Source organism: Setaria viridis, chromosome 9 (genome assembly GCF_005286985.2).
Source record: "Setaria viridis chromosome 9, Setaria_viridis_v4.0, whole genome shotgun sequence".
NCBI lineage: Eukaryota > Viridiplantae > Streptophyta > Magnoliopsida > Poales > Poaceae > Setaria > Setaria viridis.
Genome location: NC_048271.2, coordinates 55,341,275 through 55,354,120, shown reverse-complemented (window position 1 = coordinate 55,354,120; position 12,846 = coordinate 55,341,275). Strand labels below are relative to the sequence as shown.

Below are 12,846 nucleotides of genomic sequence, written 5' to 3'. Positions count from 1 at the left end.
AAAATGACCCCAAAAACAGAAGTACTTCACCAGAACTGGTTAAAAACATCATCTGTGAGTGGTCCCTGCAAATTAAATAAAGAAGTCAGTTTAAAAATTATATCATCTCTAGATTTGTAAAATGTATCAACTCTAGATGAAATAAAGAAGTGAGTACCGCAACATCCGAGTGAAAAAAGCTAAAGATTGTTCTTGTAACCTTGAGTTCAGACCCCTTGCCTTTGTCCCTAGAAATACAACATCTGCAACTTGTGCTTGTGAAACACCACTACCTGCCTCTTCCGTCTGCTGCATTGTATCTCTACAACGGGACGTCATCGCTCGTTCAGTCGGTTCCCAAACAACGGACGGGGACCTCCCAAAGTCCCATCTCTCCCTCTCCCCTTCGATACCCGACTGGGCCTCCTCGACTGAGTGCCAGCGCCCCGTCTCATGCTCCTCCGCCCCCGCCTCGTCCGCGCTCCCCTCCGCCACGCCTCTCACCGCGCTGCCTTCTCCTCCAGGTCCCTCGCTCCCCGCGGCAGCGATGCAGATGCCAACTCCGACGCCGCCGCTTCAGATGCGATCGTTCGCCTCGTCGCCGCAGGTGGCAGCAGCCTCGAGGCCGACTTCGATCGCCTCGACCACGCTCTCTCCCACGCCCTCGTCGCCAGAACCCTCCGCGCGCTCACGGATAGTGGCGTGCCCGCGGAGCGCTTCTTCGCTTGGGCGTCCCTCCGCAGGGGCTTCTCCCCCAGCGCCCACGCACACAACCTGCTCATCGAGAATGCCGGGAAGCTGGCCGACTACCGGGCGATGTCGCGCGCCCTCGCGCTCATGTCGCAGCGGAGGCTTCCGCTGACCGATCGCGCGTTCGCCTTCTTGGCGCCGTCGGGATCGTCACGGGGCAGCTGCGTCGAGGATGCGGCGAGAGCGGTCCTTCGGGTTTTGGACGATGTCGGCGGGCCCTGCCGCGCGTCCGGCGTGTTCTCGCTTGTCAAGGCGCTGGCTTCCACCGGCGAGTTCGACGCTGCGGTGTCAGTGATCGAGGAGACACGGAGGATGGCGCGCTACTTCAACGTCGTCGTCGCGGCTAAGTGTAAAGCCGGCAACTTTGTTGGCGCCCGCGAAGTGTTCGACGAAATGAGGAAGTCGGGAAGCGCCCCGAACGCGAACACCTGGAACTGCCTCCTCGGCTGCTTGCTCAAGAACGGGAGGCTCGCAGAAGCGTGCGGCCTTGTTGAGTCCATGGAGAGGTCTAAACCCGGTGAGGTCCCAGACTCACTCACATACGAGATTCTCACATACCACGCCTGCAAGGCTGGAAAGATGGATTCAGCAATGCAGATTCTTGATCAGATGTTCTCAGCAAATCTGACGCCCAGGATCACCATACACTCTGCGTTCATCAAGGGGTACTTCTACGCTGGGAGAATAGAGGATGCCCAAAAGTATGTCAATGACATGAGCACCAGGGACAGGCATTCTGTGAATCGGAACTACAGCCTGCTCGCAAAACTGCTTCGCAAGTCAGGGAGGACCATTGATGCGGGCAGGGTTCTGTATGAGCTGATGGAGAAGGGCCTCAGGCCTGACCATTCTGCTTATGTTAAAGTGGCCAAAGATCTGTACAAGATGGGTAGGGGGGATCTGGCTTCTGAATTGAAGTTGATGTTTCAAAGGTTCAGTGTGCAGGCAGATGCAGGGCAATCATGCGTTTAGGATTGGCATCGGCATCGGCTATTTAGTTGAGTGAAACTTGCCTGTACATAGAAGACACATGTGGCGCCTGCCTTTAGCTTATGTGCCTCAAATGAATCATGAACACAAGCTCAATATATTTGATGGATGAATTTATTTATGTATTTGCTTTGGGCAAACAATTGAGTGCGAAATATCAGATAGTGGTCATATAAACAAGAAGCGTGTGACCAGTGAGCTTGCGCTAAGGTTGAATGGATGATGGAACAATCATGAGAAATATTTGTTTGACTCACTGAAACTGATGGTGTTGCAGTGGCCGCACATGTCATACTTTCTGAAAAATCCGGGTGCAGTATATGCAAGTTCTTTGGCATTGATTGTAGATAATCTGCAAGGAAAAAAGCATCGTTACCTTTTCTCAATTTATGCTATATGTGGAAACTCCTAGCAGCCTGTGGATGTTCAAGGCGAACATGAATCACAGTTTGTTGATAACGATGTCCATCGTCGACCATTGGTAGTTCTATCTGAATAGTACACAATTTGTACGCGGAATACATGACTGTGCTCTTATCAATTGTCTGATGTACTCTGAATACTACGCAATTAGTATGCGGAATTCATTACTGTGTTCTTATCGATTCTCTGATGAGAATGTAGCATACCATCGAGAATTTCAGTTTTCGACTCAGAAAGCTTTAGGATCTTCTGCCAACCAAAAATATCACGGGCTCACGCCTCACCGCCATGATACAAGTGGTGGATGCAGAAGATGAAGGTGTGAAATAGTCTATACGACGAGACAGGTCAATATGTCATTATGCTTTTAGTTCTGTTCATTCTATGGCATTTCTCAAGAGGAAGAAAGAACGAAAGGTTGAGCATACCAGAAAACCAAAGGCCTGAACTCCACTCTTCGGCCCACCCAACTGAAGCCCACTCCTGGGCCTGTCAAAAGAAAAACACAAACGCCACGTCACCGATCCGCCATCACCCCAGCTAACCAATCAAAAACGCAAAAACCACCTCCCACGGATCGTCTACGCATCCCCACGTCACCGATCCATCCCTCCCGCTACCACGCAACGGCACCCGTCCATCAGCGATCCGACGCGCCAAACTCCACCTCCCACGGATCGCAACATCTCCACCCCGCCCCCAGACGCCCCCCGTCCCGCCGCTATAAATAGGCCCCGCACCCGCTCCGCCCTGCTCACCAACGAATCCCCAATCCCCCAAATCACCACCAATCCTCTCGAGTTCGAGCTCACCGCCTCCGAGGGAAGCCATGTCGGGCCGCGGCAAGGGAGGCAAGGGTCTGGGCAAGGGCGGCGCGAAGCGGCACCGCAAGGTCCTCCGCGACAACATCCAGGGAATCACCAAGCCGGCGATCCGGAGGCTGGCGCGCAGGGGCGGCGTGAAGCGCATCTCCGGGCTGATCTACGAGGAGACCCGCGGCGTGCTCAAGATCTTTCTCGAGAACGTCATCCGTGACGCCGTCACCTACACGGAGCACGCCCGCCGCAAGACCGTCACCGCCATGGACGTCGTCTACGCGCTCAAGCGCCAGGGCCGCACCCTCTACGGCTTCGGCGGCTGAGCTCCGCCTCCCCTGTCTGGTGGCGTGCCGGGAGCTTTGGGTCGAAGCTGGTTGATGGTTTTAGGGTTAGCAATGTTGTGGAGGCTTTTGTTGTGATAGTGGCTGTTTCGTGCAAAGTTATCTGTTCTGTGATGTGAAATGGAATTCGAAGCGTATGAATGAAATCGATCTTGGACATCTCTGTTGCATCAGGCTCTGTCCCTTTGTGCGATGAAGCTCTCGGTTTTCATTTACTCGCATTCCTGCTCCTGTGCTTTTGAATTGCTTCCCGTACATTACCGCTCGCTGGATTTCACAACTGGTGAATCTGGCTTGAAATTCGCAATTGGGCGCCAATATTTGCAATCTACGATTCAAAATTTGAAATGGGCGCCTACGTTTCAGCCGCGTTAGGGGCGGGTACGAAAAATTCCTAAGCTGTGCCGCGCCTCTCCTAGGCCCCTTTGGAGCCTGGGCCGGAAGCCCAACTTGAAAGTCTCAACACGCAGGCCGGTGACGGGGACCACGCTACACGGTCCGGCACTCCGGCGTCACCTAGTCCACTTGGCTCCTCGCCGGCGGCAGACGGAACCTTCGCGGCGCGTGGTTGAGTCGCGGATTTCGAATTCCTTGGAATATCTGAGGCGCCGTCGGCGGAGGTGTGCGTGCGGTCTTCCTGCCGATGGAGATTGGCGCCGTGCCGCACCACATTTGCTTCGCGTTGCCGCCCGCTTCTCCAGACCACCTAGCGCGCAACCTCCGAGAGCAACCTCCCGCGGCGGCACCGGCGTCCTCGGCTCCAGCATCCGGTACGTGCTCCAAAACCACCAGTTCTGCAGCGACGAAACGACGCCGGCCGCTGCGTGCTTCGTTTTGGATTACATTATTGCTGAACAATACGTTCAACGCCAACGAATGAAAGCAGCCTGTTATTGGTGATCAGACGCATTCCGACGGTGCAGTGTACGATGGCGCAATGCTTATCAAACTGAGCGTGGCAGCCATAATGTCGCAGCAAAGCGTTTGATGGTTGGCATACGCACAGGTATGCTTGTTCCACCGATCAACCCTTCATTTCATCCGGTCCACTTAACAGTCCAAGGTTTAACTGAATGTGATGTTTGATTCGAAAGTACGAAATACCAAATACTATTTGAGGTTATTTTGATTGTGTGGCATTTCATTGCAACGAGTACATATTAGGCAGCACAACATTTGTTCTTTTAGGCCGAAGTGAGAATGTGGCATGGTGTGTAGTATCTTGAGTGCGTGCTGACAATTGGATGGAAAATATAGAGCAAGGGAAGCAAATGGAAAACCTGAATCAGTAGTGTTGTGGTGATGCTTGATATCAATCTTATTGGGCTGTTCTACTAAGTATTTTGTAACACACAGAATGCTCAAATGATAAAATATGCTTTGTATGTTGGAATACGTAAAGTTGAGGGCTAAAAGTTGACTTTTAGATCCGTCGCTTGGATGGATGAACGGATGCCATGGTTGCGTAGAGCTCGTCAAATCCATTCCATTTGATCACTCATATGTCTCGTTTGGAGTTCCGGTCATGAAGTTATGGATGGTTCAATATTTCAGTAAACGCGTATTTACAGTACCCATGGTGTTTTTCTCTTTCTTTTTCCTCGCTGTTCATGGTGGTGCCGCCATGTGGGTTTCAATTTAGATGCAATCGATGGGGCTGCCGTGAAGTTCGTTGCTAGGGAGAGGAAGACGACCGGTAGTCATCGTTGGGATCGCCGTCATCACCGTTGCCCTTGCTGTTTTCAAGGGGAAACCCTAGGTGAGGCATGCCCCCACTGTGATCCATGTTTTCTCTAAGGTTATAGATGTTCTAGCACCTGGTACACGGTACTCGACACCGTTAAGGGCTAGGGTAAAGTTTTGCCCTCGTCGCTGTTTTCCGCACGTAGTCAATCTGCGGAGTTTAGAGTAATGTCTGTTTTGCGTCCTCTTAACGGATTAGAAAAATAACAAACCTATATATGAGTCGTAGAAGATCTGCAGAGTCCATAGCCGTAAAGAACAACACAATCAGATTTAAGAGCTGAGAGATATTGGAGTTTGATTGTCAGTTTTTCAGTCTCGTAATTCTAGGCAGAATCTGTTCGCCTAAAGTTTAGCCAACCCAAACGATAGAATTGGATCTTTGGAGGGATAAAGAAGTTGTAGGAAATTTCATAAGCTTTCCAGATTGGTTAAGTGCATCTTCATATGAATTTTGGAGCTCCAGATATACCTATTTTACTAGGACCATTCTGCACTTGTTGTAAGATTTTCAGTTTGAGGTTCATCTCAAGATTAGACTATGTTGATGATTTTTCCTCTATTTATATATCACTAGAAAGTCGTAAGTTCTGAAGTTAGCTTTCAGATGGCACAAGATGGGAATTATTAGCCATCAGGATTAGAAGATACAAAAAGGAGAAGCAACATGTCTAGTTTTGCGTGTGGCTTTTGTGAGAATGTTGGGTTCGGGTGTATGAATGCTTTGAATTATGTTTTTTTATGCTTGTGTGTTTGCGCTGGTGCTGAGTAATGTTTATGAATAGGTGGTGCACCTTTGTATCATGCTTAACTCATGCTTTAACTTTGTTGTTTGAATTGCCTCCATTTAATTTCAGTACCTCATACTAGCAAGATAAATCTGAAATTTATCTTTATATTGAAGTATCTTGATCCACTTGAGGTTTTACTTTTGAAGTTATGAATTTTTAAGTATATGAAGTTCCTGCATTGCAATCTTGCATTTGCATTCTCATGTTGTTTATGCATATGAAGAAACCGTAGCCGGATTGGTGCGGTAAGTACCAATATAGCAACGCACGTTGATATATAGTAATGTGGTTGCAGCCCTCACCTCCTTCCTTGGGATGTGTGGGTAAAAGTGAAGTCATGCATTGCACCATTCGCATATTTATTATGAAGTATTGTTGTGAAATATTTATTTATCTTACTACTCGAAGCTATGTGGTGCTTCTTCTATAATAATGACTCTTAAATTGTCGCTTAATATATTATGATTTAAATAACTTGGTTGAAGCAGTTTGCTTGTTAAGATTTTCCATAAACCTCCTCATATGCTTTTTCCCCTCCACATGTTCTTGAGTTTGGAGGGCGCTTGGTTGGATGGGAGTAGCAGCACATTTGCACACACTTCTTCATATATATATGTTTTGGACACATGTGTTGTAATAAAAATATTTGGTTGTGAAACCTTTGCTTTCCTTATAATCTCATATTTGGATCCAATTTGTAAGATGTTCTATCTAGATGATTTAAGTTGCTTCCGCGTGGTTTGTTTATTTATCTTTGTTGCTGTTTTTTTTTATGTGTGTGTGCTTGTAGTAGCTGTAGTGTAGTGTGGTAACGCTCCAGAATGTTGCTGATGTTCTGGGGTGTTACATATTTACCTTTGTCAATCTTGTGCCTACCACTGGCCAGATACCGTCTGAACATTAGGACTAGAGAGATTCAGTTAAGTACTTATGTGTTTGACAGTTCAATGAAACACATCGAATATTCCAGACTATTGACGTGTTTCCCCGTTAGTCACCAGGCTTCATATGTAGAATTCTTAGTTTCAGTTGAGCTTAGGAATAACCTAGCAGATCTTTTAGATCTTGTCAGATGAACAAGGAGTTATTCTCCTGACCGTTGAAGTTTGCCTGCGCATACCTATCCATTAAGAGTGCATGGTTGTTTACAGTGCCTTGAAATGGTCTGTTCACAAAATACTTGCCTTAAGGAGTATCATGAAAAGGTCTTCAAATGGTAATTTTAGTGGCTTAGTTATTCCTTAAATGTGTTACGGACATGTAAAAGTGGAATCTCGCCAAAATCATTTTTGCACAAGTGAAGTGAAATTCACTCCTTTCTGAAGGTCCTGTTCACAAAATACTTGCCTTAAGGAGTAAACTGGGGGTGGATCTTGAGGATGTCCAGTATGCTGATATGGTGCATAACTCTAAGTGGAATTGCATTTCAGAGTTAATTGTGAGGGGGCTGCAATTGTATATTTCCTTCTTGGGATAAGCTCAAGCTTCTGTTACTTTTCTAATCAAAATGGGAGCAGCTGATGCACTTCCAAATTTAACAGGAGCTTGTTATTTTTTTTGCTGTTGTGTTTGGAGGCATTTCTTGAAAATGTCGTGCAATAAATCTGTGCAGAGGGACGAATTTGATAATCCCTTGGGTTTGCTACCTTAGTTCTGTGCAGTACAAGAATTTTAGCAGAATATCCTTAAGACAGTTAGAGCACTGTTCTTTGGTTGAAGTTCTTTTCTGCTGCTAGGATAAGGAACTCATGGCCAATGTATGTACAAATCTGCTGTAGGCATCTAATATAAATTCCTATAGTACTAAAATGTAGGTCCTGGTTACTTTAAAAATCAGAAGGTCTTAATCATATGTTAAATGTAATGATTTCTTCTTGAATTGTTTTTACATGAGGATCTTAAAATAGCAATGCATTTGTGTAAGTAAAATGCATGAACCATTTTGATATGAAGCTCTCACTGGATTATGACTGTCCAGTCTCATTGTTACCTTATATTCTACATGTCATTTGCATCCATGTGGGAGGCTGGGAGAAAATTACTTTAAAACCCAGTCCACAGACCCTATACTTCAGAATTCTGCCTTAATGCTACCATTTCTTTTGATGCCATTTGCCCATTCAGTTGTGTAGCACAACTGAAAATGACAGCTCCTTTTTATCTCTTATCATCTTCTTTTCCTTTTCATGCAGCTGGATACTATGATTCTGGTATCATGATGTTGCTTCTGTCAAGAGGAACTGACCATGTAAACAGGCAATGTTTTCCGAATAGAAGTTGTTATCTGATAGTGTAGTTTAACCTCTAATACTATTGTTTCTCACACTTCATCCATCTATCGTAACATCAATAGAGTTCTTTGTTTTGCCTTGAACTGTAAAATATAGTAAGAGAAGGCTTACACTTAAATATCGTTTTAGCAATACCTGTTGGTAATAATCAGCTAGATAGCAGTTCTTGGAGGCTATCAGAAGCTAACAAGATTTCTTGCTTTCTCAGTTTGTCATGAGAAAAGTAAGCATGCTAAACATGTGCAAGTTCCATCATTGTATATTAGAAATCTGCTTGCGGAATCCAATGAATAAAGAGATAATTCACTTTTGGTTTGATGTTGACCTCAGTTTCATAATTTGCTTTTTTCCTGATGAAGGTTGCATTTTGTCATGTTTTCCTCATTGTTGAGTTCTTCTGCTACAAGCTCCGCAGGCATGCATCTTCCATGAAGTTATTTGCTCGCTCAAGTTATTCTTAGTTTTAAACAAGGATATACTATGAGAATATCGAAGGAGCAAGTTTGTCTTTCCCCTTGTGTTTGTTCTCGTAGTGATGTTTAACATTTGTTAGTTTCAGAGGTATAGTGTTCTTTGTTGTAAATGGTAAATTTTCTGTACCTTCTAACTATTGCAGTCGTTAACTTGCTCAGCCGAAGATGAAATGTACGAGCTTAGCAAGTGGTTGTAACATAATAAGACAAAACATAATCACAATGACTTATGACTATAAAGACACATGCTTACTGATAAATGGTGAGCAATTATGGGAATTAGAACTTAGAAGTTGACCAAAGTATTTACAGCTGACGTCCTGCACCCTACACCCAGCACATTAAGCTGCTACGGTTGTAACTTGTTCCAAGACACTAATATGATGAGTATTGTGTACCTAGAGACAGTAGTAAAGAGTAAAAGAGCCAAGATAGAAGTCTAAGTCTGAACTCTGAAGTCAGCAGATCAAAGCTAGTGCTATCTTTTCCCAATGGACCAATTTGTAGTTGAAACTTGTCTTCAGCTTAGTAATTCACTTATTCTTAGGCTACTTTTGATAGTAGTGTTTGCTTTAAAATTTTAACCATCCTTTATTATGTATCCAGGATTTTACAACTATGGGTTAGAAGTGTCGTCCAGTATTCCAGTGTTATGTTTCTTTTTATAAATATTCTTCAGTAATTTCTAATAGCAGTTCTGGTTTGTTGTTACCGTTTAAAAACAATTTGCTAAGTTTTCCTTTTTTTAATCGAAATTAGCTTAAGTTTACCTTGAAACAATGGATTATGATTATATGGAATGCTATTCTTTTTGTCTGAGTAAATGCTCAACCAATTCTTGCTGCCCTGAGCTGAGATAGCACCGTCGTGCAGACATACTGAAATAGTTCTATGGACATGTCATTGCAATCACTTAATACTAGCCAATCAGAGAGTAATGAGCTATTGAATTATTCATGTAGTGACTGAACTTGACATAGGTAATTTGTTTGCAAGTTGCCAAAACTGCTTTACTTTACAGGACACATATGGTCCTGCAGTTGTTAATCGTCATAGTCAAGCAAAATGGTACTGGTGGGAACCGAATTTGCAGTTTTGGACTGCTACAGGAGAAACTGGAACTTTATGCCTTCCCAGTTGAACATCAAGCACTGTCTACATGGGAAACATATAAAGTTTGTTTCCTAATATTATCTGTATCGTATTGCTTCACCATTTGGTGCAAGGTATTCAGATCTCTTTCCCTGTTTGGGTACTAGCAGATTCCTGTGGAAGCCAAGATACTTGAACAATGGCCTACTTTTGGGCTTTCAAAAGTGGGAGGCTTGGTGTGGCCTATCCTTTCGGCTACACTGTTGCTGTTTGTTTTCTTTTGATACCTCTTATCTGATAATCAGAACCGACACTGCATTCAGCTCTGCAACCTTTGTGATTAAATAGCTTTCCTGAAATGCTTTTGAATGGAATATATCTCAGAATATCTTAATTGTAATTATTTTTATATCCAGGTTGAAGTACTTTGCTTGCCGCTTGCAGAGGCCACCCATCTCTCGATGGATGACAATGTGGGCACTCAAGGTCTGATCCCAACACCACCTTCAAAGTTCTAAGAATTATTCCTTAGCACAATCAGTATATTACTTCGCATTCATCTTTTATCAAAACTAGCACAGTTGAACAACTGTTACCCTGAACTCTGGCACCCAGCAAATAGATGAAATTTTCATGAATCATTTCCATTATTTGAACTAAAGTTCAATGTTTTCAAAGCATAAAAGCAAAGTAATGATTTTGTTCAAAAATAAACAAAGAAGATGGTGCTTTATTTGGTTGATGATGACAACCATTTTTTTCAAATTGAATTGAACACATGCTGATTAGACCTTAATCATTAGTTGATCAGTATGCAATTTTTGTCTCTGGCATCATTGGGAAGATACATGAGCTGATCTGCTGGGTCCAGGTGGGCTAAATTCTCCCTTTCTTCTGACTGTATTCCTTAAAGGCACATGTGAAGTTGTGGAGATCTGGGTCTCCTTATGAATCGAGCTGGCTGATCGTACTTTACATTTTATTATGTTCACCGTTGCTAGTTAAGACACAGCGCTTTTAAATTTTAAACTGATTGCGTCATGTGTGCTCTTCCTGTTCACTCTAGGCTGTCGGATCGACCGACTTGTTTCGCCATCTACATCACATTGCACAACATATTCATTCAGCTTTTGCATCAGAGCCACAAATCATAAGCATGGTTCACACTTATTCACAGAAACTGAGCAAACAGATAGCATGTAGCAGTAGTTTTCTGCATGTCATGATAATACAAAATCCAGTGCGTTGTCCTAAGTTAATCTGGTTAGAATTACATTCCACTTTCTTTCTTTACTATATTACATATATGCACAACACTATATATGGGTATTCCTGGTTTGTATGTGTACATGATACGCTGGTGGTCGGAGGCAGCCATGTAGTTGAATAGCTTAAGATGGGATGGGTTTTAGAGATACCCGCTGTGTGCGGTGAGGAGAAGCATAAACTCGAAAAGGGGAAAGGAACCTAAAGCTGGAACGGATGGATTGATAAAAAGGAAAAGTGGCCCACAAGCTATGCATCAGCAGCCGCAAGTTGGGGGCCTCGAAAGCTCCCGGGACCCAGCCCTTGCACTTGCCATGTAGGCCTAGCAGGGGAACGTGTCGAAAGTCTGGGCATCCCAGTACCTTCGGTGGATAACCACCTTTTCCTTTACCTTAGCAGCTGACTGCTGCATCATTGGCTGGCTCATTGGATACTGAGAATGGGTTTCTGGAGGTTAAACTGAATCATCGACCAATGAAATCGGCTGTGGTGTCTGCTGGAGAACACAAACCTGTCTTATTCAGCTCAGATGTGCTGATTTGGACCTGCTTCCCTTTCTGTTCTTTTGAAGAAAATGGCTCTCACTAGTCTTAAGTTCCTGCCGACTTCAGTAAAGGCCAAAAGGACGGTGGTTTAATTTGTGGATAATAGTTTATTTTACCCTCAAATTCAGTAAAATGAAATCATTGTGGATCAGATGTGAATGGAGTCTTTGTTGGTATTAGTAGGTCCTTCGACAGAAGCTTTTCAATCCTTCATGTTGGAGTACAAGTGAATTGTCCATCTTTCCCTACCAGCTTAAGCTTCTGGGTTGAACCTCTTGCCCTGATACCACATTAAGTTTCATGCACCAACTATTAAGTTACATGCACCAACCAGTTCAACCTAAAAGCTTAAGGTGGTAGGGAAAGGTGGGCAATTCACCTATACTCCAACAAGAAGGACTGAAAAGGCTTCTGTTGGAGGTAGCGGGCAACAATTACTGTCGAAGGATCTACTAATACCAACAAGACTCCATTCACATCAGGGTCAAAGGTCTCGAGTTCGAACAGACGCGTGATTAAATAAAATAATTGTAATTCACTCCAATTTCCAAGTATGCAGCTTGGAAAGTTGATTTCACCGGTGAACCAGCTATTTCTACTCAGGACTGGTTTTCTGAAAAGTAGATTTCACTGGTGAACCAAAGCTAATTCGGTCAGTGCCTTTTATGAACGATTCAGCTGTCGTAGCTTGGCTTACAAGTATCATTCTTACATCATGCAAATACATTGGATCAGTCGTCCAGAATATATACTCTTTGACATAATACGAAATATATGCTCGGCAATTCTGCCTCTCTTACATTGTTCTGGCAGGTGAGTTGAACTACTGTCGGCATGCATGCAGCCATCGCCCGCGATCAGTAACAGTACAGTATGCATTGGCAATTCAGCATATATTCACTTGGAACACCGTGAACAGAACAACAGGTAAACTTTAGCCCACTTGAGAGACAGTTAATCGCTCCTGGCAAAGTATTGGTAGTATAGTACATGTATTAGCTGCTAATCATGCAGGCACAGGCATCGAGGCAGGCAGGGCCCCCCGGCAAATCTTCATGGGGGCGCGTGTGTGAACGTGACGTAAACCGTCAAAGGGAAGTCGCAAGGAAAAAAAGTGTAGGAATCGAGTACCAACCTTGGGCCCCTCACCCTTTCCAACGGGAGCTGACTAGGCATTGCTCTGGTGGCCCACAAAGCAGCCAATAGCAACCCTACACAGTCCTGCAGCTATACAACAGCTCGCTTTGGCTGCCAAAGACAAGAAGAGAAGATTGGGATATTTCTATTCACCGATATAAAGCTAACTGACACAGGACACAACAGAAAAGCAAAAGCCAAAGGTGG

At 44.4% G+C, this 12,846-nt stretch overlaps 2 protein-coding genes across 2 annotated transcripts; both read left to right on the top strand.

Annotated features, from left to right (window-relative positions):
- The first annotated feature begins 150 nt into the window (after positions 1-150).
- Positions 151-1,844, top strand: LOC117838357 (pentatricopeptide repeat-containing protein At5g61370, mitochondrial). The gene has a single exon (XM_034718357.2). The coding sequence runs from the start codon at positions 433-435 to the stop codon at positions 1,699-1,701; it is 1,269 nt and encodes a 422-aa protein (XP_034574248.1). The 5' UTR covers positions 151-432; the 3' UTR covers positions 1,702-1,844.
- Positions 1,845-2,887: 1,043 nt separating this feature from the next.
- On the top strand, positions 2,888-3,460 carry LOC117836169 (histone H4). The gene has a single exon (XM_034715548.2). It carries the CDS (start codon positions 2,972-2,974, stop codon positions 3,281-3,283), a length of 312 nt encoding a protein of 103 aa, XP_034571439.1. The 5' UTR covers positions 2,888-2,971; the 3' UTR covers positions 3,284-3,460.
- The last annotated feature ends 9,386 nt before the right edge of the window (positions 3,461-12,846 follow it).

What these genes read in the sequence shown, in the direction of transcription:
- LOC117838357 (XM_034718357.2), top strand. Translation starts at nt 433, where the DNA reads ATGCTCCTCCGCCCCCGCCTCGTCCGCGCTCCCCTCCGCCACGCCTCT.
- LOC117836169 (XM_034715548.2), top strand. Translation starts at nt 2,972, where the DNA reads ATGTCGGGCCGCGGCAAGGGAGGCAAGGGTCTGGGCAAGGGCGGCGCG.